Source organism: Alosa alosa, chromosome 13, assembly GCF_017589495.1.
Source record: "Alosa alosa isolate M-15738 ecotype Scorff River chromosome 13, AALO_Geno_1.1, whole genome shotgun sequence".
Classification (NCBI taxonomy): domain Eukaryota; kingdom Metazoa; phylum Chordata; class Actinopteri; order Clupeiformes; family Clupeidae; genus Alosa; species Alosa alosa.
Genome location: NC_063201.1, coordinates 25794326 through 25818395, shown reverse-complemented (window position 1 = coordinate 25818395; position 24070 = coordinate 25794326). Strand labels below are relative to the sequence as shown.

Below are 24070 nucleotides of genomic sequence, written 5' to 3'. Positions count from 1 at the left end.
TTTATTTTTTTGTCTTTTGATGTATGTTTTGTGATGTGTACTGTACAGTTGAATTGATTATCATTATATTTCTTTCTCCTCTAATATGGCCACTTTGAAGAGGTAACTTCAAATTCAGGTAGGTCCTGGTATCTATAAAACTAAATGTTTCATGAAATTCTGGTTTTCAACATATATGAAAATAAATTGGTTGAGATAAGTGTTCATAACTGTCTTTTGTAAATAACCACACACTTAAAATATATGCATCTACCTGTTTCAAACTGGATGTAGGCCTGTGTTGTTACATTGCATTAAGGATTTCAATTGGTTTATAAACTGTTTCTAACAAGAAAGAACTGGTGATAACCATGGGAAATAACTTTTCAGTTCCTAAAACTAAAGAGCAATGGTGTTGACTCAATCAGAACTGAAAATATTAAGTCCAGTAGTCTATTCCTTTATTTGTAATTGACTTGACTTGACTTATAGAATTCATATTTGACGGGACTAGGCATTGGAAGATATGGCTTTGTTCTCTCACAGTTCCTACTCAATTTGCATGGACAACATACTTTGCATTTCTAGGACAGCCCTAGTGTCCTCCAATTTCCTCCGAATCGAATTAATAAATGGAATAAATTGCAACCCCAAATAATACAATGTGATATGTCTCGTAAACCCATATTTAGCAGCAAAAAGGACACAGACAGTTAAAAAAGACACATTTGACTAGGCTATTTCATGGAAAATATATGTTGTTAATGTTGAATTCGATACCAGCAACATGTTTCAAAAAAAGTTGGCATGGGGGTAACAAAATGCTGTAAAAGTTGTGTAATGATACAGAAAACAAAAGGAAGAATGTTTCACACCTACAGCATGATTGGGTATGAAAAAGAGCATCCCAGAGAGGCAGAGGGCTCTATCTTGGCGATCTAAAACTCAGCACGAAGCGTATTATTATCATAACGGAAAGCGTATTCCTATCGTACACTTTTTCTTTTTTTAAAACCTGGTCTATAGCGAAAGACGCACTGTCACCAGATGTAAGCAGCACTTTCTCTGCAGGATAAATGTCCTTAGGTTTTTATTTAGTCATTTGAATATTATTGGGGTAGCCTAAGTGTTCCTTTTTCAGGCTATGTTTTCGATGGTGACCCATTGTCAGTCAATAGTGAAAGTAATTAAGAACTGATTTGCCGTTGACTATGACACCACAGTGAAGTTAGTTTCACTTTGCCAATGAGTTCAAATAATAGACGAGTGCAGATGTGTGTAGGCTATACTCTGCTAGGTTTTAATAAAGTATGGTTTAGTGGAATACCTGTACTATACGGTCTTGCGTGCAAACAGATTCCCTGACTGCGCCGCTGATTATCAAATTACAGATGCGCTGTTTGAAGCAGAGTCTTAGAAGTAAAGATGCACTGTAGGGGTATTCATCACTCTGTGTAAACCTTTGTGGACAAATGATGAAACAATGCCATTTTAATGCTTCTTAACATAATTTGGAGAGTTCACCATCTACAGTACATAATATCATTAAATATATTCAGAGAATCCAGAGAATTCTTTGCAAACAATGGATAGAGCTGAAAAACAATATTGGATGGTCTTGTTCTTTTGGACCCCAGATGGCACTGCATTAAAACTAGACCTGTTTCTGTAAAGAAAATCATTGTATGGTCTCAGGAAAACTTCTCATAACCATTGTCTATGAGCACAGTTTGATCCTCAATTCAAAAATGCTAGTGTAAACTTTACCATGCAACAGTCAAAACCGTATTTAGACATGATACAGAAATTCCACCGTCTTATCTGACCCTGAGCTTGTTTAAAATGGACTGAGGTTAGACCAATCTTTTGGAAATCATGAACATCATGACAATCATGATCATCATCATCTGAGCTAAAGAGGAGAGGGCCTATTAAAGTATCCAACCTATAAAAAAAAAAACATGATTAAAAATGCCCCATACTGTTGAACAACTGAAATCCTATATCTAGAAGGAATGAGACAACATTTAATTCTCAAAACTCTAGCAACTGGTCTCCTACTGTAAGTTCCTAAACATTAACAGAAATTTGTTAAAATGAAGAGGTGAAACCGCACAATGGTAAACATGCCCCTGTCCCAATTTTTTAAAAACATGTTGCTGGCATCAAATTCAAAATGAACATGTATTTTCCATGAAATAGTACACATTTTAATTTTCAATATTTGATATGTTGTCTATGTCCTTTTTGCTACTACATATGGGTTTAGGAGACATGTAAATTGTCACATTCTGTTTTTATTTGCATTTTACACAACGTCCCAACTTTTTTGATTTGGGGTTGTAGACTAAGATGTGTTTAATACAGGTATTATATATAGACATAGATGTCATTAGGGTATGGTTTGCACTTTGGAATCATAGTTTTCTTATATTTTTCATATTTCATCTTTTCTTACCTTTCTTTGGAATCATACTTTTCTTTTTTTATATACATTTCCCTCACGGGATCAAAAGAGTATATATATACTTATATTACTTCCATATTTCTATTGCTTCCATTCTATTGGAGGTATAGAGGTGCTTTGAAATGATTATTTGCCATATTGTACTATTGCTTGAATCAATCTGACAGGCAGAGATTGCATTATGTACAGAATATCTATTCAAAGTTGTACACCTGGTGCTGGCTACATGTGCAGAAAATAAACTTGACACAGTGAATTACCATTACATGACTAAAACTTTTGGTGAAATTATGTGTAATAAAAATGTCCTTCATCATCATATGAATCATATGAACACAGGGGTTGCCCACTATAATGTTTATGATTGGCAAGTCCACCTGATTGGCAAGTCCACCTGAAAGTTGTGAGCATACTAATGAAGGTCCTTGATACCAACCACATGTGCTTTTAACATTTAAAGGTTGACTCATTTTCCCGTATCTGTCTCTGCAGCCTCAATTCAGGAGAATGCCTGCTACAGAATCGACCCTGGGGTACTTGCAGGGCTGGTCATCAGTGACATCATCCTGACCACGGCTATTGTCCTAATCACCTATTACTGTGCAAGCCGGCGCAGACGACAGACAGACAATGGTACAGTATTGCTTCATGTCTCTAATACTATTTTTTTTCTATTTATTTTATTGGTCTATTTGATAGGGACCATGCATATTTATGAACATTGTATGATAAGAAAAAATACACCATGTAAACACCATGTATGCCAGAGTTAGTAAAAATAACTACTTTTCATCTTCAGGTGGTGTCACAGTAAAGGGTGTGCTCATTTTAGTTTGGGATTAATGAGAGAATAAGAATCACTGCAGAGCAGAGCAGACCGGTGTAGACTACAGTCTAGTTTAAAGAACTAGTGCAAAGTGCAGTGCAAGTTTGAAAGTTTGAAAAGCTGAGTGTGATCTGCAACTAGGTCATCCTCCAGTCTGAACCGAAGTGGTCAGTTGTTTATTCAGTGTATGGCAATATAGGTGACTAGTAAGTGGGTGGGAGAATACTGGAATCAGTGACTGTAAGTATTTGGGGAAAAACAGCAATATAACTTATTGTAAATGTTTAATTCAGAGGAACTACAACTGGTGCTATGTTTGCCATTAAGATAAGGAGCAGGAGCTTGGCTATGAGCAAGTTAGAAACCACAACTCTGAAGAAAGGAAAGAACCCCCCCCCCCACGCCCCCCGCTATTTCCTCTCCATATAGCTATTGTTTTCTTCACAGCTCTGCCTGCACACCCCATCAACAAAACCTAAATGCATACATACTACACATATGAAATTGTCATTAAACCACTGCTTCAACTTATGCTATACACTACTTTTTAAAGTACATGGTGTAAATACCATATATATTACATTTTTATATGTTATGCCTTTAATCAGACATGACAGTGAAGAAAGTGACAGTGAGTGAGTGGGTGAGAGAGACAGAGTGGGAAATGACCCGGGCTGGACTCGCACCTGGGGCCCCATGGGCACCTACTGTAGACCCAAACATGGCAGGGAGGCTACAGCCACCCACGCCACAGTGCCTCATAGTGTTGTGGGTGCTCCCCACCATAAAGCCACTGGCTTTCAATACCCATCTGAGTTGGAGTTCCTGCTATCACCTCTAGGTGTCAGTGCAGAAAAGAAGGAGTCAGAGCCATCTATACAGAGTGAGTGGTTGTGTCTAGGCTAGCCTTGTGGCTAACATTGTTAGCCAAAGGTGTTTAGGCTTGTTGGAGGTTCTTCAAGATGTCATTGAAAAAGATTTTTTTTTTGTTTTTATTGTTGCTATTTGAATACAATGTGCTTAAGTTTCGACTGACTTTATGTGTCTTTGATGTGACTTCGATGTGACTTTTTGCCAATTACTATCTAAAACATATAAATTGATACTGCACCTGAGTTAGTGTTGTTGTATGATTAAGTGCATCAGTCTGGAAAGTTGAAACACAAATAGTATATGAATATGCTCAGCAAACATAATTACAGGAAACATAAAATAAAGAAGTTACATAGAAATATGGACTTCAATAATTCAATATTCAATACAATGTCACGTGTTCATTATAAGCAGACTTTTCACTTTATTGCCTTTTACTAAGGTGTTTTATTGTTTTTACCTCAACAGCTGAAAAGGTCTATATGAATGTCAGAGCCAACTGCAAGAAGTAGGTCAATGGGGCGCACCAGAACAGTAAACAATACACGATTCCCCATTGCCTTTGTACATTACACATCAGTAAATGGCTTCACATCCACACACGGATGCCCTGCGCTGGACATGCACCATGAGGGACATGAATTCATCTGTTCTCCTCAGCTCTTAGTGCTTCTTCGTATCTTTGCCTCAGACAATTTATGCCGTCTGAACTCAGACTTCAAATATGCATCTCTGTATGAGTCACATCTGCATCTGGACTATTGTGTCGTGTGCCATCACTTAGAAGGTGCATTCCTACTTTGGATAGTTGAGAGATATTCTGTGGGAAAACACACAGTGGTAAGAATTGTTTGTTGTGGCTCACCATTGTTGTTGTTAATGTATCATGACATTATATTAAAAATATAAAAATATAGTGAACAAAAGTGGATTTATACCAGTGTTTAGCTTGATCTCTCAATGTTTAACTATGTTATACTATATATTCAAGAGGTTTGGGTGGTTTGCTTTCTATTAAGAGGTCAGTGGTTTTGTCGGTGATGCACAGCAAGGCCATGCCAAACATTCTTCATTTAAAAAAGATATGCTCTTGGTTTTGATAAGATTTACTTGACAGTATCGACATAAGAGTGACATGACACTGTCATGAACACATGACACTGTCATCATGAGACATGAAACCTAACCCTAACCCTAATCCTAACCCCTAACCCCTAACCCTAACCCTAACCCTAAACCTAAACCCAAACCTAACCCTAAACGAATGTCACTTAATAACAGAAGTGTTATGTCATAAACATTTATGACTTGTTTATGACACGTTCGTGACAGTGTCATGTCACTCTTATGTCGACACTGTCAAGTAAAGTGTAACCGATTATAATAAGTGATATTAATATGCTATAAATGTTTTAAAATATGCCATAAATTCAACAAGTATCTTGTATTGATGATTGACATGTGGTGATCTATTTTCTCCATTCATTGTCTGTGAGTGCCTCACAGATACTGTTTCTTGATTCACAGATTTTCAGTGATATTTGAGCTGTTGTTCAGTCTGCCTGATGCAAAATGTATTCATTTTGTTATTTTTTCCCTGTTTCATGACAGTTAGATAAATATAATTGCCCCATTGTGTGTGTTTGTGTGTGTGTGTGTGTATGAAAGTTAGGAAAGGAACTGTGTACCGTGACCAGATGAGTGTTCACAATGGAATGGAATGTCCCTGATATTTTGGTGTTTAAAACAGGAACATGGTGTCTGGATAGAAAAACCCAAAAGAAGAAAAATATAAACTCTCAATTTCAAAATTCAATATCAAGTGCTCTAAATAAATCCTCACAAAACAAGACATACTGCATAGTGGTGTGTAATATGATATAAAGCAAGATGATGATTAAGAATTAAGTGAAATAAGAATAATGTGAATATCAAGAAAACATTTCAATGACTACATTGCAGCAACAATAGACTAGCAAGGTAGGCATGTATGCTGTGCTTCTTAAATATGAAAGAACATTTAAAGTACTGTTCCATGGATGTAGGAGGAAGTAAATATTCAACGTGTTATATTTTTTCCATAGAATTCAGTGATATTTTCAATGCGGCTATTCAAAGCAAACATTGCGAATGGAGTTCCAGTGACACCAGTGCTCTCAGGTAAGGTCATCTGGAGTTTATGTTTTACCATAACAAACAAACAAACGCATAATTGAGACACAACTGAAGTGTCCTTTTGCTAGTAACACATACCAAAATGTTTAGCAAAATGATTAATCAAAGGTTAGTCAAAATGGTTCTGGATCTATATGGGACTATATGGCTAAACATTTAAGCTGCTGCTTCTCCAAAAAAATCTCAGTCAAGTTCTGTATTTTTTAATCACAGCACGGTAGATGAGGTAATTGGAGAAATCACCAATAGAACCAATACATGGAGGGACTTTTAATTTCTGAAGCCGGGTTTCCTATCTCTGACAAGCGACTTTAAGTATTGGTATTTATCTAACAAAGCCTTTTTAACAGGCAAATGTTGGAGACCGCTGCAGCCTGCAGGTCACCACAAGCTGAATTTGCACGAAACAGAGAGTATGGTGGTGGTCGGAGAAAGGAAATGGCCTAAGCGAGTGGCCTCTGTGTCTGACGAGAAACGCCTCTGTGTGAAGAAGAATTATTATCTCATTATTATCTCAAGTGTAGACGTTCATAACACAGGCCATGGTGGCCATCTTTCAATCTTTCACAATAGAAGCACACACTCTTAAGATGAATGTGTTGTCCCTATCTAACATGGAGATGTGTTAAAAACAATGCAAGTTGTGTTGTTTTCAAAACATTCATTTTAAGAGTGCATGGTTAGGGTGTGGATTTCAGAGCAAGTTGGTGCCAATGGTCATTATCTCCAGGTTTGGGACTTCGGATTAAAAAGTCATTGTTATAATATTTTACATTGATAGAGATAGATAGAAGCGAAAATTCAAGGTCTCAGTAGCATACAGACATCACACACAACATTCACTAACAGCAGAAAAAAGTAATTAAAAGTATATAATATAAAAAGTGTAGGTAAGGATTTTTTATTAAATAAATTTTGACATAATTTGAAATGTGATTATTTAGCATATATAAAAAAATATATGTTTTTTTCCCAGAGTACCACTAGATAGAGTCTGCATACCATGTACCATACATCACCAGTCCACATGTCCGTAGCACAGTTTTAGAACCACTGTTCTAGAAAAGAGTACAGCTACATAAAAACAGTAAATAAAAACATAACTGTTTAAATGCCATTTCTTTTATTTATTTATTTTTATGTACGAAACCAGTGTTTCCCACCAACCGTGAGAAATGTGAATGTGAAGAATAATTTCAGAGGTGAGATGAGGCAAGAGCACCAGTTTCATTATGACAGACACACTCCTAACCGAGACTGAGATATGGCTACCTTAGCTGTGTGTATGTGTGTGTGTGTGTGTCCGTCAGGAGAGGAAAGAGAAACTGAGGCAGTTCCTCCTCTGTACTAGAGCACACACCCACTTTACCCTCAAACACACACACACACACACACATACACACACACAGTCCACCATCTCACATGCTGACTAGATCCCTCTTTGGGCTTCTCTCCTCATTCTAGCATCCAGCATCATCCCCACTGGACGACCAACATCGGATCTGACTTCTTGACCGCTGCCCGTACGCCTCTGTGAGCCAGTCGGACTTCTCTGGTCTGGTCTGATTATGAGCAGAGGCATTTGTATTGTGGCCCCACTCGTGAAAATGTCCGGTGAGTAGACTACCTCTCATGTGTGCCATCCAGACTATAGGCTACAATGGCAAGTCTTTCTCTTTGGTGTGTGTGTGTGTGTGTGTGTGTGGGTGGATGGATGTTGAATGATGACCTTTTTCACAGGGTCTCATCACCCCTTATGCAGGTTTGTAATGGGTGCGCAGTGAGATGGTCATTGTGGTTTGGTCTGTTTGAGTCTACATGTATGGCACTGTCTGTAATGACAGCATAGGGTGTGTGTATAACAACAGAGCATAGTTGAAAATGGAAAAGTTTGATGTTTTTTTCACGTTCAACTTTTTTTTGTGGGTTTTTTGTGGTCATCATTTCAAAGGAAATGGCACAGCTTTTCCCTGAAGACATCACTTTTGATGTGCTCTATAAGTCTATGAGTCTATATTGGCCTTTTACTAAATTATATTAGTACAATGAGTCTTTCAATCTATAATATATTGATTTCCTTTTATTACAGATCAGGTTTCTGGGAAACAAGGTATGTGTGTTTATGCATATGTATATGGAGTATCTGTGTGTTACTATGAATAAGATGCTAATAAATGAAGAATAAATGACCACTTTAAATCGTCTTCCAACTGAGTATATGAATATATACCCATTGGTGCAGACTGTGGCCAGTGCTACCAGGTCGATATCAGCATTGTGGTGGCCCTCATTTCCTGTGACATCCTCCTGACAGTCCTGATCGCCCTCTCTGTGTACTGCTGCGTGTCTCGTCAGAGGAGAAGAACTGGTCTGCATCCACAGCCAAGTGATGCAGGTGTTTGTCTTCACTGTTTTTATGAGCATTTTGAAAGAAAGAGAGAGAGAGAGAGAGAGAGAGAGAAGGAGAGAGAGGATAGAAATATTGATGAAAATTATGACAATGAGCAGCAATGAATGATCTTGAGTTCTGTTGTTTTGCTGTTTTCTCAGGTAAAGGTAAACAGCTCACTTCCTCAAAAAAGACCAAAAAGCCCGAAGTCACTGAGTCGCCATACCAGGTACAGTCAAGTGGAGTCAACCTACTGTATCTCTCCACACTGAGTCTATTAGAGTGGTTAAAAAAGTGAGGTCTCTACTAGTCTGCATGCCCCAATACATTTTTCTCACATTCATGATTGTGTTTTAGGAGCTGTATGGGGTCCAGTCAGACGTTTACAATGATCTGAGACAGTATCGGAAATGAGTCTTCTTCAGTGCAATCCTGAAAACGTTCTGGAAGGTTGTTTATTCTTTACTATTTTTTTCCACGACGAGATGGCATGCCCTGAATGTTTAATGTGGCACCTTTCATGTAAATAGTATTTATTTGTTGACTTGAAGTGGAGCAGGGCCTGCTATCAGCCCCTTGTCACTTTTAACTCATTAATAACCAGCCTCCACTTTCTTAGCTTGGAGGGCTATACAGAGCACTAAACAGTCTGCAGAAAGCTATTTCAGCAGAGCTAATTAAAATGGTCACTTGCTTGCCTAATGTAGTCTTTTGTACAGTTTGTATACACTTTGTATTTGTACAATAAACTATGAATACTTGTTTGAGATAATGTTATGTAGTCCAAGTGATAGCATATCTTTTGTTAATGTGTTCATATATCATATAATATTGTGGAAACAAAATAAACTATTATTTCAGTTCATATACCTACTATATTATATGTATCAATGTGCACCTCACAGACGTTATGTAGAATATAGATATAGGGGTTTACAGACTTTATGTATAATATAGATATAGGGGTTTACAGGCTTTATGTATATAGGGGCTTTGCTATTGTTACTGAATAGTCAGTTGAGGGAACTGCTGCAAGCCCTGAAGACACCCACTCCTCACCCGCCAAGTAGAGTTGCTGAGGATGTCTGCTGCCCCTTGTCTTGGTCACAAGTTGGTGTGTCTCTTGCAGACGCATGGGGTTTGGTTTTTCCCCCACTGGAAACTTCAGACAACAGTTCAAATGACTCACGTTTGAGCACATTTAGCCCAACGCCTCACATGTCTGATGGCTATTTTGAGACGGAGGGACATGTGTTTCTACATATTTTGTGTAAAAGATATACATGTTTGTATTTATTGTCTTTTTTTTTGTTATTTGAATGTCAAACATGTATTTTGGATTGACCATTCTGATCCAATTATTACTAAAATGGAAATAAATCTCGGACATTTTGAACATACTGAAGCTAAGGGGAAACAGACATTATTCCATGTCGTCATTCAGTAATTGCTGACAACAACTGATTTTACTTCAGCTTTTACGGTTTACATTGCTGGCTTATCTAGAAGACACTCTGACTAGAGATGCAAGTACATGACCAAACTGTCATTGAGAGATGGCCATTCTATTGGTTCTGCTTCTGGTTTTAAAGATGAAAGATGAGCATTGTCGCCACAACGAGGAGGATTAACGGCTCAGTTCACCACAGTGTGGGTTTCCCCTCCATGATTCTTTAGATATCCTGTACCAAAGAACATACATAAATGGTGAATAATTGTTCAAGCTGTCATGACAACACAAACAATGTGTGTGTATCAGGGAAGGCTACTTTACTGGAACATCACTCTCTAACATTCTATTTAGAGCCAGTGTTGTAGTCAAGTCACTATGCCTCAAGTCCGAGTCCAGGTTCGAGTCCCCAGTGTTCAAGTCCGAGTCAAGTCCAAGTCATTAAAAAAAAATTCCAAGCCAAGTCCGAGTCCACTACTCATCCGAGTCAAGTCCGAGTCGAGTCACTATTGATCCACGTCGAGTCCGAGTCGAGTCCCTATTGATCAAGTCGAGTCCAAGTCCAGCACTGAAGAAAGCATAGCCTACATTTTTCCATTGCAGATGAAATCCTTAAAAGCAAAACGGACAATCTTCTGTCTCCAAGCAGGGGTGCCATCACTTGTGTGAAAGTAGTATTGCCAAATTTCTTGCCAAACCCAATGTGTTGTATTTATTATATCAGAGAGAATACCATACCATAGCCATACCATCATAGCCTATAGGCCTACTCATAATAAATGAGCAATCCACATCCCAATTACACAGACCACACATTATGCTGTTACTGACTGCTGACAATTGTATAGGCAGTGTTGTAGAAGTTCATACTTCACAAGAGCTAGATGGACGTTGGAGTAGGCCTATTTTGTTCTTATTTTTAATTCTGGCTGTTAAATAGCCTACACAATTTTAGCGCAGTTTGGGAGGGACAGAAACAGAGCAGGGCCCGTCTTGGTAGCTTCTTTCTGACTCCCGTGACGTGAACACTGGCTACCGGCAACTGCATAATTATGTTATCACTTCACTGACACTATGGAGACATATTTCACGTCAACAGTAGAGATGAAAACTAGCTTTCGGTTAACGGAGATGTAGATCATCTGCCTAATTAATTTCTTTGCGCAACAGGCCACATTCTACGTTCATTTCAACGAGATGAGTGAAATAAAGGTTTTTTTTTAGGCTGCCATCGCCATAGGCTACTATTTGCTACGATATTCACATGTTAGAAATAGAACACGTTGCTATTTCCTTTTTTTCGTGCAGTGGATTAGGCTATCAAATCGCATGTGAATGAATGGAACCTCGCTTCTCACGTCAGTCAGGGAAAACACTGTTCACCAAGTCACGATGATCAGGTATCCAGCAGCAGTGTGTGTTGTTTAGCCTAGGCTGAGTGTAATCTTAGGTAGGCTAATGCTATGTCATGTATGAGAACTAATATTGCCTAGCAATATCCTAACATTCCCTTGAACTAAAATTAGTATTACTAATAATTTAGATATTAAAATCATATAGCAAATTATAGCCTAATGACATACTACAATTTATTATAGCCTTATGATATATTACAAAAAAAAGTTGAGTCCTCGACGAGTCATCGCGAGTGCGAATGCACAAGTCAGAGTCCAAGTTCGAGTCATTCAGTGCTCAAGTCCAAGTCAAGTCACGAGTCTCTAAATTTAGCTAATGACTCGGACTCGAGTTCGAGTCTCGGACTCGAGTACTACAACACTGTTTAGAGCAACCGTCGCAAAGAGCTTTATTTGTTCCCAATACACTTCTGAACCTGACACTGGACATGTACATATCAAATGTTTTCTTTTAAAACTGTTGGAGTGAAGAAATACCCTTTTCACACAGAAAAACAAAAGTTCTGAATGCTCCATCGTAGTTTACTGTAAGTGGTCACAGTCGCACACTAATGTTTTGAGATAATGCAGCTCCAACAGCTACTCTGATGTGAGATTTCTTAACTCACACTTATTAAGTTTTAGAGCCTAGAACTTAACCAAAAGAATCGAGGCTATCCAGAATCTGGAATCTAGAACATCCAGGCAGTCTTTTACATTGTTTCAAATCTTACCCAGAGAAACAGTGTAATTTCAACATTCCACTGTATCTATGCTGAGATGAGAACTAGGCTTCAGGTAGTGAAACTGAGAGCATTTGCAATCTGATGTTATCACTCTTGCCTTTATGTCTTATGTACTTTCATGTTATTGTGAGGGCTGTCTTTTATCAGTTATCTGTTGAGATGCTCAGAAACAGAACGGAGACTCCTCAGCTCGCGCAGGCTGTAGCACCTGCAGGTGTTCCAGATAAGTTACACGTTAGTGTGTTGATGGAAAAAGTCCTGCTAATCTACACACAATCTTTATCTAGGATCTAAGCACAAAACCATAGCACCATAGCATACCATTTGAGTTTATTGGTTCTCATTTTAGAGGCGTTTTGACCACTGACCTTTTTCAGTCAGTTTGTGTGCTGCTTCTTGTAAATACTGTAGATTATTTTTTGTTTTGTGTGTGAAGTTGAGTGGACCCCTGGCAGGCCCTCTCCTCCCTCTCTGCACATGAAGTTGTGGATGTCAGTCACAGTGCATGGCTAGAGTGCACAGCCTTCTGAGGTGGCTTGGGTGTGTGGTGGTGTGTGTGTGTGTGTGTGTGTGTGTGTGTGGGGGGGCAATGGGAGGAGGTTGAGTTTCATGTGAGGGAGACAGCTCTGCCCGGGAGACAGTGAGGTACAGAGCCAGAGAGAGAGAGAAAGAGAGAGAGACGGAGAGAGAGAGTGAGTGTGTGGGAGATGTAGTGGCCACTCTCACCCACATTCACTTCCCTATCTGAATTCGGATTTAATTCACTTTTCCACTCATCTTTACATTCGGGTGCCAGCCTCTAGCCACAGAGCCCTCGTGTGTGGACTCTGGACTGGCGTCGTGGTGCGTATGGAGCGCGAGGGAGGACATCGGAAGAACCAGGTACTTCAGCGTTCAAGGGTGTAAATGAATGTCTGATTGAATGTCAACTAGATACAATCTGATCATGATGCTCCAATGAGTCCAATGATGATCCAACACTTTTTCATAAAAGTCATGAAGTCTAACATCACTTCATTTTCTTGTTGTTCTGTTTTGCCACCTTGGTTGTTGTAGAGCTTTAGCTTGAAGATGTGGATAGGGGTTTTGGTGATGACTGTCTTCACCTGCGATTTGACAGGTAAAGAATGTTTATGATGTTTCATTCTTTGTTTTTGCTGGTGTGCTTAAGGCACCTAGTGCTTCTATACTGTACATCGTGGTGAAATGTCGCAGGTGTCCTTGTATTCCAACACAGATTGCGTATCGATCTGTTATTTTTACCGGCGTCAGCCGAGCGATCAGCAGCATCTCTCTAGACTGAGCACAGATTGCTAACTTCACTGATCCTCTATGTGTGTGTGTGTGTGTGTGTGTGTGTGTGTGCCTGCTTGCGTTTGTGTATGTGTGTCTGTGTGTGAGTGTGTGTTATGTGTGTGTGTATGTGTGTGTCTGTGTCTGTATGTGTGTGTGTGTGTGTGTGTGTGTGTGTGTGTGTGTGTGTGTGTGTGTGTGTGTGTCTATCATTCCTAGGCGTGAGAGCCAGTAAGTGGGTAGTGACCTTCTCCAGGAAGGACATCTGCGTTTGGGCCGGAACCACGGTAACGCTCCCCTGTCGTTATGACTACCCATCGGGCTACAACGTGAGAAAAGTGATGTGGTTTCACATCTCGGCTGAGGATCGCAGGGAGTGCGCCTACCATACGGACCTCGGAGTGGTCAGCCCTTCCTTCAGAGACCGGGTCAAGTACATAGGGGGATACAAGAGGTGCAGCCTACAGATCACCAATGTTAAGCTCAGCGATGCGGGCCAATACCACTTCAGATTTGAGTCAGACTACCAACACGGCCGGTGGACATCATCCGATTCTGTCACCCTGTCGGTCACAGGTGAGTCAGCTTAAAATCTCATAACAAATAACAAAGTGGCAGGAACGTGTGGTTTCATGGGTCCATGCAGATCACAATACTTTTCTGACACATCGGTTCTAAGGAAGAAAGAACACTTTTAACTTTTATTATTACAATCCACCCCTGTTTGACAAGCTCACATCTGTCACAAGAAGAATCTTCATAACCATCAAATAGAATTACACCACAACCTTTTATATCACATACTGTACGTATCTGTGACTTGTGACTAGATAGTTTAGTTATTGATTTCTCTCTTGAGTAAGTATAAGTATATATACTCTTTTGATCCCTTGAGGGGAAATTTGGTCTCTGCATTTACCCCAATCCGTGAATTAGTGAAACACACTCAGCACACAATGAACACACGGTGAGGTGAAGCACACACTAATCCCGGCGCAGTGAGCTGCCTGCAACAGCAGCGGCGTTCGGGGAGCAGTGGGAGTTAGGTGCCTTGCTCGAGGGCACTTCAGCTGTGCTTACTGATCGGGGTTTGAACCAGCAAAACCTTCGGTTACAAGTCCGAAGCGCTAACCAGTAGGCCACGGCTGCCCTTGACAGAGTAAATGAAAGTGTTTGTGTTTTGCGGCAGAGCTGCAGGTCCAGGTGCGGCCGGCCCGGGCAGGAAACCTGTTTGCGGGGGGGGAGACGGTCTACATGACGTGCGTGGCCAGGGGGTGCGCTGCTGCGGGGAAGACCTTCACCCTCCTCCGGAACGGGGTCAGTTTGGGGTCGTCAGAGAAGTCCTCCACCATCTACAACTTCAACAGCCAGCACGCCGGCACGTACAACTGCCGACTGATCCCACCACAGAACGTTCTGTCACCAGGGATCAGCCTGGCTTTAGGGTGTAAGTAGTAAAGTAAAAAAACAGCACCACACCACTATTTAAGATTTAAGATAATCTTTCACATAGCTGTGTAGTGGTATGTATGTGGAGTACGTATGGGAGAAATGCTAAAACTGATGCTATTTATATAACTTTGACCTGCTATAATTATATAATCTATAATTTTAATAAAGCTTATTTGTCTAATTCAATTTAAGTTGGTTCAATTAATTACTAAATTAATTTTATGTTCATTCAAAACACTGTGATGAAACTATGAAACACTTCTTGAAAAACCAGATATCATTCTTTGAAAATCTCTCTCTCTCTCTCTCTCTCTCTCTCTCTCTCACTCACTCGTAGATGCCCCCCGTTCCACAAAGGTGGACATCATTCCCCGGGGGGCCATAGCGGAGGGGGGCTCGGCGACTCTGACCTGCAGCAGTGATGGCGCCCCTGCAGTGGAGAGCTTCGCCTGGTTCAAGGAGGGCGAGAGCGGCAGCTTGCCGGACAGCTTCAAGCCCACGCTGCGCCTGTGGAGGCTGGAGTACTCGGACCACGGCGCCTACGTCTGCGTGGCCCGCAACGCGCTGGGCACTGACCGCTCCAGACCTACCCTGCTCAACGTCACCTGTAAGCCTCTAAGCCAATCAGCACGGAAGAACACCACCATAAAGTGGTCACACCACCATATGCACCACCATAGAGTGGTCACACCACCATATGCACCACCATAGAGTGGTCAAACCACCATATGCACCACCATAGAGTGGTCACTTATTACACGATATAGATCACTTCACAGGCCAGTACAAAGTCTTAGTGCACCTATTCTGTATGTTGTCATAAGATGTGTCTGGCATTATATCATCATTAAGGTTAAAGGTGCTCTATGGCTAAGCGATACCACACGTTTTTTAGGCTAAAATATTTTATGTAATTTACTGCAAACAGCACCTAACCAACCGCTAGCTGTCTGTGTCCTGAATACAACAAATGCAACCTGGGCAAACCTAGCCCATGAAAACATAACAAACTGTTCCAGCAAATCACAGACAAGATGCACGTTTAGGAGAGTTTCAATTGCACGGGAGCAGCACGGGAGGGAGGGGGAGGAAATAGCGAGCTAGCTCTCTGTTTTGTTTGAAAATCAACAGAAGTGACGTTGCCCAGCATCGCTTAGAGCACCTTTAAGTTCAGGAATGGGGTACCTTACATCTGGCCCCCTGTCATCTCTGCCCCACTGGGCCGGTGGTCGGCAGGACCTTGCATTGCAGTTTTTCTCGATCGTTTTGATGCCTGTGTCAACTCTGACATCACATTCTCAAAACAGTGTCACCCGTGTCTGAACAAAAGCACTCTGGCCAAAATGACACAAATGACACATTTGTTTGCAAAAGGCTGTTACTCTCTCAAAACACTTAAAACATGCAGCAAAAGCAAATCTTGCCTTCAAGCAACACATCCTGTCGTCAAATCACTGTGTGATTTCAATCAATCATTACACACTGGACAACAAAATGCAAAATATAGTTCACAAAATGAGCATTTTTGCTATGTCTGTTCCATTTCTTTCTCATTTTTCTGGTATCAGAAAAAAATGTGAAAAGACAAAATGCACTGAATAAAAAATTATTTATTAATTCCTCCCAAGATATAACTGTCATTGACATGTAAATCCTACAGTAAACACCTAGGCAAGACAAATTTCATTGAACTACAACTTGTCATTTTTCATCGTAATAGACCTAAAGTAAACAGCTTTTGTACTGTCTTCTTCACCAAATAGGCAATATAGTACTTTAGATCTATACTTGCAAATAACAACAAAGAACAGACATGGCATCTCATATGCATAATGAATGATTGCTTATTGAAATATTGTGCAAAGAGATTTCACACAGGTGTATCAGAGATTCAGACTTATGCAAGGAATCTATACCACCTGTGAAAAGATGTTTTCCTTTTGTTTAGCACAGGATAACCAATAGAGTTTGGGGCTTTAAAACGACATCTGTGTTAACTGTTTTGTAAAAGGGTGTGAAAAATGTGTGAACCCAATGAAAATGTGTGAACACATTCGTACATTCGCAAGATGACTTCTGCTGTGCAAAGAAAGTGTTCATGAAGCCCAAGTGGATCCCAGTTTCCTTAAGCAGGTCAAAGCAATCGAGAAAAACTATATGTACAGGCCTGCATGTGCCTGTGTGTGTATACCTGTGTGTGTGTGCATACTGTAAATTTCATAGTTGGACTCTACATGGTGATATCCACAGGAAGTTCTTCTCCACTGCTAGGTGTTGACCTATATTATGTGTGCTATTTTAATGCGTCCTGTGGTTAATAGGTTCAGAGACCTACATGCAGGCTAGTGTTTGTAGTGAGAAACATTTTATCTGTGCGTTCTTCCCCTGCAGTGGTCTGCATCTCCAATTCCCTGGGAGTGCTGGTGAAATAAATTCATTGATGTGTGTATTGACACCAAGATGCAAATAGGTTGTCAATGGTTTTAGTCTAATGTTACTTATATACTGTAATAATAAAGACTAAATATTCTCCATGACAGTACCAAATATTTTCTATATTACCTTCTGTTCTTTAGACGCTCCCAAGAACACTAAGATTCTCATCAGTCCGAAAGGGGACATCATGGAGGGCTACTCAGTGAACCTGACCTGCAGCACCAACGCAAACCCTCCTGCAGAGAGATATGCCTGGTTCAAGGCCAACGCAGGGCAACCCTGGACCAAGTGGTCATCGCAGAACCTGACCTTCCCCAGCGTCCGCTCCCCCCACAGTGGAAAGTACTACTGCACCGTGTGGAACGTGTTCGGCCAGCAGACATCGCCGATAGTGTCCCTGGCTGTGCTGTGTGAGTAGTGTTGCTGTTGCACTGTGTGTGAGTGATGCAGCACAAGCCAAAATAGATGCTTCCTGATACAAAATGACCGCACTTGGTATTGGCAATTTACCACAGCCGTTTTAAGAGTTTCTGGTTTCCTGTTTCAGTGTTTTGAGTCTGAGCAAAAAGTAGGGCACAACACCTCTTGTAATGTGTGAAACTATATGAGTTAGTCACAGTTTACAGTTTTGAAAATGTTTTTTATCTTATAGTCACCGCCAAAATGTATTCCTCAAACACTTCCACATCTCCTTGAAGTGGTGGTCTAAGTTTGTTGACTCAGTTTCTCTTGGTTGATTGGGCAGACGTCTGCCTGCCTCACCTTTGCTCTAGATCTGTTTCGAGTTACTCCATGTGAAAGCAAAGCTCACCTCACACCAACCTTGAGCAAGTCATCAATCAATGGCACACAACCCCTCTCTCCTCCATCTGTCTCCTCTGTTCATACTCTCGCACACGTTCTTTACACCTCTCTTTCGCATGTGAAACCTCACACTCTTTCCTCTCCACTTATCATGCTCCTTCTTTTTTCCTCCTTTTTTTCATCCACCTCTCCTCTCTCTCCTCCTTAGACGCACCCAAGAACACCTCGGTCTGGGCGCGTCCATCCAACGTGATCGACGCGGGCGGCTCGCTGACCCTGACGTGCAGCAGCCAGGCCAACCCGGCAGTGGAGAACTACACCTGGTATCGGATCAATGCCGCTGACGCCTGGGAAACCCGATCGGGCCCCAGCTACACCATCGCTGAGGTCAGCCCCCGTGCCAGCGGCCAGTACTACTGCGAGGCCCGCAATCGCATCGGCACGCACAGCTCCCCAGTGCTCACTGTTCGGGTGCGAGGTCAGGAAATGGACACTTGCATGTACACATTGTGCACACACACACACACACACAACGCGCAGACACACACACACATGCATAGGCATACACACACACATGCGCAGACACACACACACACACACACACACACACACACACACATGCGCAGACACACACAAACACACACACACACACATGCAGACACACACACACCCACACATGCGCGCACACACACACACACACACACCCACACACACACACACACATGCACAGACACACACACATGCGCACACACACACACACACACACACACACATGCGCGCGCACACACACACACACACACATGCGCAGACACACACACACACCCACACATGCGCGCACACACACGCACACACACACACACACATGCGCGCACACATACACACACACACAGGGCAGCCGTGGCCTACTGGTTAACACTTCGGACCTGTAACTGGAGGGTTGCCAATTCGAACCCCGACCAGTAGGCACAGCTGAAGTGCCCTTGAGCAAGGCACCTAACCCCTTACTGCTCCCCGAGCGCCGCTGTTGATGCAGGCATCTCACTGCGCCAGGATTAATGTGTGCTTCACCTCACTGTGTGTACACTGTGTGCTGTGTGTGTTTCACTAATTCACGGATTGGGATAAATGCAGAGACCAAATTTCCCTCACGGGATCAAAAGAGTATATATACTTAATACTTATACACACACACACACATGCGCAGACACATTTACACACACACACAAACACACACACACACATGCACAATTCACACACACACACACAAGGTACACACAGCATGAGTGTCATAGCTCTTTCTTTAGTAATTGTATTATAATTAGTTATTCTGTTTTTATTTTCAAGCTAGTATATTTCTATTTCACTTCCAAGTTGATTTCATCAAGTAGCCTACACTGTGTCATTTCTTGCAGTCTTGCATCTATATTCTTGGACTTGTCTCTGTCTAATTTGCTGACATAAGTTCTTCTTATTGAGGTGAACTGAAATAACCTGCTCCTTATATCCCTCTTCACTGTTTTCTGTAATGCAGTCATCTGTAGATAGACACATTGAGCAATGCAATCCATGTGAGGCTCTGACATATGAGTCACCAATGTCACTTACTCTTTGTAAGTGGTGGGTCAATCGAGTTCAGATCTGATTCTGACCTTTGGATGCGCAAATGAGTAATCTCTGAACTTGGCACAGCAAGAATCAAAGAGGAGGAGAGGAAATTATTTGATAACATGTCTAGTCTGTAGTTTACCATTTTGTGCAAACAGACTGTCAGACTGATGCAGAATTCTAGTAACCTCGGTGACTTCTCTTTCCATGCTATAAGCAAATTTATGACATGACCTCTCACACTCTAGTTCTTGTATTTCTGCAGGTCACAATGGACTAAAGTATTTGGATTGGATAATTGGCATTTTTATGCTCATAAAAAGTTGAAGTGACTGTAAGACATGCATCTGTAACTTGCCTAAAAGCATATGGAAAATATATTCATGAAATGCTCCTCAGAAGAACCACCAGGTCTACAGTAAGCGTGCCCTCTGTGTGTTGATTAACAGGTCGATTGAAGGTGATAGCTCTTGCCTCTGCCATGGGAGTGACTGTGGGACTCATCTCACTCACGGTGGCTGTCATGATCAGGTGACTCTCTTTATTGGTTGCGCTACGGGTACAGCATATAGTGCTTTTTGTGGCTGTCTCCAGTCAATTGTGCACTGTTGCTGAATCCTGCATTGTGTTGTGTTGTGTGAAATAGGCTTGGTTGTTGATTGGCCACAGTGGGAGAGCCCTATACCATAGCACAAGAGGGTTGACATCTTTTCCTGTTTATAGCTGAAGTAACATGTGACACCTGAGCCAGGGTTTATTAAAGTTGACATGCCGTTGTGTGCGTTTGCCTCATTCCACAGCAAGAACATGCACAGAGTGGACCCGGAGCACCACGGGCAGGTGAAAACGGTCAGTGGCATTCTGTCTCCTGTTCAAAATGAACATGCTGAAATATAAAATGGAGAAAGTCATTAAAGGAGCTCTAAGCGATGTTACGCGGTTTCTAAGCTAAAGCATTTTTTTGTCACATACAGCAAACATCACCTCACCATCCGCTTGCTGCATGTGCCCTGAATACACTGTAAAAGAACGCAATCTCTGCGGACAGCCCAGGCTCCAAAAACAGCAACAAAAACAACTTCATCAAAAACATAACAAACTGTTTTAGCCAGTCATGCACAGTTGATGGACATTTAGTACGAGTAGTGGGCTAGCTCTCTGTTTTGTTTGAACAGAAGTGACGTTACCCAACATCGCATAGAGCACCTTTACTGTAAATATGAGGGAGAAAATGAAAGAATAAAATGTGATAAAGCGGATGCAACTTTTACGGATTCTTCGTTTTTGCTATGTAAAGTTGAGTGAGTATGGTCTTCCTGAGATGTCATACCCTTTGTTTTGACTTTCAACCTCAGCGGAGGTCAGCAGTGATGCCTGAGACACTATTCTACGAGTGCCCACAGGATACCTTTCAGCTCAGGAGTTCCAAGATGACCGACATCCCGGTAAGTTCACAGACGGCAAAAACAACAAGATGATGATTTTCCTGCACTCTGGCTTGAGATTTCATTTGCCAATTGTGGACCAATAGGTGGACCAATATGTGAACCAATTGAGGGTGTGTATTTGTTTGTGTGTGTGTGTGTGTGTGTGTGTGTGTGTGTGTGTGTGTGTGTGTGTGTGTTTCCTTCACAGGAGGAACCAGAGGAGTCTTGTGATGACACTGAGAGCATGGACAGCCTGCACCCATCCATAGTGCCCTTGACAGAGGTCACACAGAACACCGAAGATGATGGCAAGCTCAATTACATCACTGTTCATTACTCTAGAATGCCCAGGTGAGGTCAAGGGACAGCATGAGGATATCAACATACAGTACCAACATTCTGATTTCATGATTTCATGGAGCTGTATTCAGTATTTTAGTTCAAAACATAAAATATATCATACATTTTTTGATGTAATGTTGATGATATGACCAAGATGTATGTTATATGTCACTATATGTCATCCTGATCACAAACACTTGTAAACATCCTTTTAATACAGAGTAGAACATATATGGTATAGTACAGTATGTGTTTAATATATATATATATATATATATATATATATATATATATATATATATATATATATATATATATATAATCTTTTGCTATGTCAACAGTAAAGCTGTGAAATGAAATTACTTTCCATTTTGTTTGTTTACCTCAGTTTGGACCAGGTGCAGATCACTCATCTACCACTAGATGGCAATAAAGGCAGCAGGGATCGATCTAATGTCATTTACTCCGTCTTATCCAATGAGCAGCCATGAAGTTACTGCTTAGATGTACAACTATTTGACATTTACACCCACATTCATTTCCTTGTGCAGACTGGATATCAAGTTTTAACTCCCTTCGCCTACAAGTTGTGTACATGGTTTGAGCACAAAATAAGATTAAATTAAGTTTAGAAACAGTTTGCTTAAGACAATAGGCCTAAGGGAAAATAAATCATGTGTCTTCTTAGGTTAGGTTGACTCCTTAGGTTGACTTGGGAGGTCAACCTTTGAATATGGACAGGGGAAACGTCTCTGTCCTGTCCAGCCATGGAACAGCACCCTATGATGACTTCACTTATTGTGCTGACGAGATTGGTACTATTTGTCTGTCCATTTGTCATTTCTTATTTTGCTATACTAACATTCCATGTGAACAACTGAAATTTAAAAATTCACTTTTTTTCACAAATAAGAAAATATTAAACGTTTAGCCTAGCTTTTGATATGATACCAAATATTATGTCAGTTTGAATTACCCATGTGATACTGCGTCCTGTGCTATCATAAATTAAATGTCTTGCCATTATATTGACCCTCATGTCAGTATTTAGTAGTTGGCTGTGAGTTCACTAAATGCACTAAATAAGCCATTTAAAAATAAGGACTCAAACACTAGAATTCAACCGAAAAAGGAAAGATTACTTTTTATGTCAAGATTACGTCATCTGATTACATGATGATGTACAAGGGGGAAGGATTAAGACAATTAAACCAATGTTTGACTACTTACAAGACATGGAGAACACAGCAATAAAAAATGTAACTACTGTAAGGTCATTATAGATTACGTACATTGTACCAAAGGCACGCAATATGAGGCTGACCATACAAATTGTAACAAGGATGCTTCTCTTTTTTCTTTTTTTTGCTGAATGATCACCAATTTAGCGGAAAAGGACCATGGCAGTATCATATTTGTTAAAAGATGTATGCTGAATAAGAAATTAAATGCTCATCCAGTGTTGTGTGGTTATGTTAACTTTTTCCCCACCAAAAACTAAGCATCAAATTGTTCAGCAGGTTCCTGCATATTCGTTAAAGTCATTTAATACAGTTTTTAAAATAAAGTTGTATTAATATGTATCACAGCAAATGAGTGTCTGCCTTTTGCCAGTTGCTCAAATGCAGTTGAGCAACTGGCTCAACTGCATTTGCAGTTGAAATGAGAGAGCTAGTGCCATCTACTGTTGTGACTGGTATGCATTGTTTGGTATTATTATGACCGCCGCGCAGCGAAGCATGTCCAAATTTCCATCAAGGATTCCCGGGACACTGTAAGACCGGGGTACACGAAACTTGGTGGGCATGTAACCCCACATGGATAGCATGGAACCTCCTGTTTTCGTTTTGATCTGTAGCCCCCCCGCTGGACTAGACCCCCGAAAGGAGGGTAGGGCAGACACAGTTTTCTGTGAATATCTCGAGAACCGTAGGGTTTAGGAGGACCATTTTTTTTTTGTATGTTGATCTCAGAGGGCCATGTCAACCCATTCCATAACCACTCATTTCATGTATAGCGCCACCTAGTTAAACACAAAAAAGTAAAAATGAGGTGTTGTAATCGCAGGTATCTGTGACCTAACATAGTCAAAACTTCACGAAATTGGAAGTGTAGGATCATTATGACACCCTCTGAATGCACGCCAAGTTTCGTGGAATTACGTTCATGGGGGGCCACACAATAAATTAATTTATGTTACTATACACCAACTGGCCTGTAGGTGGCCGGAGACAGTTTTCTGTGAATATCTCAAGAACCATAGGGCCTAGGAGGTCCACCTTTTTTTGTATGTTGGTCTTAAGGGGGCATGTCAACCTATCCCATTACCACTTATTTCATGTATAGCGCCATCTAGTTAAAAATGAAAAAGCAAAATATTAGGTGTTTTCATCACAATATCTCTAGCTGACA

At 40.9% G+C, this 24070-nt stretch overlaps 2 protein-coding genes across 6 annotated transcripts; both read left to right on the top strand.

Annotated features, from left to right (window-relative positions):
- The first annotated feature begins 4665 nt into the window (after positions 1 to 4665).
- On the top strand, positions 4666 to 9519 carry LOC125306004 (transmembrane immune signaling adaptor TYROBP). Of its 5 annotated transcripts, XM_048261132.1 has the most exons (9): positions 4666 to 4985; positions 5814 to 6125; positions 6230 to 6305; positions 7474 to 7522; positions 7785 to 7934; positions 8410 to 8430; positions 8563 to 8715; positions 8871 to 8938; positions 9067 to 9519. In XM_048261132.1, the coding sequence occupies exons 5-9, from the start codon at positions 7889 to 7891 to the stop codon at positions 9121 to 9123; spliced, it is 345 nt and encodes a 114-aa protein (XP_048117089.1). In that variant the 5' UTR covers positions 4666 to 4985; positions 5814 to 6125; positions 6230 to 6305; positions 7474 to 7522; positions 7785 to 7888; the 3' UTR covers positions 9124 to 9519. The 5 variants fall into 5 exon arrangements, with proteins under 5 accessions (XP_048117089.1, XP_048117087.1, XP_048117088.1 ...); XM_048261130.1 differs by lacking the exon at positions 7474 to 7522; XM_048261131.1 differs by lacking the exons at positions 4666 to 4985; positions 7474 to 7522 and having other exon boundaries at positions 5453 to 6125.
- Positions 9520 to 13388: 3869 nt separating this feature from the next.
- Positions 13389 to 23114, top strand: si:dkey-33i11.1 (B-cell receptor CD22). Its single transcript, XM_048261537.1, has 11 exons — positions 13389 to 13419; positions 13812 to 14168; positions 14782 to 15039; positions 15382 to 15651; positions 17621 to 17890; positions 18493 to 18762; positions 20339 to 20420; positions 20690 to 20738; positions 21245 to 21334; positions 21525 to 21667; positions 22047 to 23114. The coding sequence occupies exons 1-11, from the start codon at positions 13392 to 13394 to the stop codon at positions 22147 to 22149; spliced, it is 1920 nt and encodes a 639-aa protein (XP_048117494.1). The 5' UTR covers positions 13389 to 13391; the 3' UTR covers positions 22150 to 23114.
- The last annotated feature ends 956 nt before the right edge of the window (positions 23115 to 24070 follow it).

What these genes read in the sequence shown, in the direction of transcription:
- LOC125306004 (XM_048261130.1), top strand. Translation starts at nt 7,889, where the DNA reads ATGAGCAGAGGCATTTGTATTGTGGCCCCACTCGTGAAAATGTCCG. An exon ending in TCAGGTTTCTGGGAAACAAG is followed by an intron (nt 8,431 to 8,562) that starts GTATGTGTGTTT and finishes CCATTGGTGCAG; the next exon opens with ACTGTGGCCAGTGCTACCAG. An exon ending in TCCACAGCCAAGTGATGCAG is followed by an intron (nt 8,716 to 8,870) that starts GTGTTTGTCTTC and finishes CTGTTTTCTCAG; the next exon opens with GTAAAGGTAAACAGCTCACT.
- si:dkey-33i11.1 (XM_048261537.1), top strand. Translation starts at nt 13,392, where the DNA reads ATGACTGTCTTCACCTGCGATTTGACAG. An exon ending in GCTCACTGTTCGGGTGCGAG is followed by an intron (nt 18,763 to 20,338) that starts GTCAGGAAATGG and finishes GTTGATTAACAG; the next exon opens with GTCGATTGAAGGTGATAGCT. An exon ending in ACCACGGGCAGGTGAAAACG is followed by an intron (nt 20,739 to 21,244) that starts GTCAGTGGCATT and finishes TTTCAACCTCAG; the next exon opens with CGGAGGTCAGCAGTGATGCC.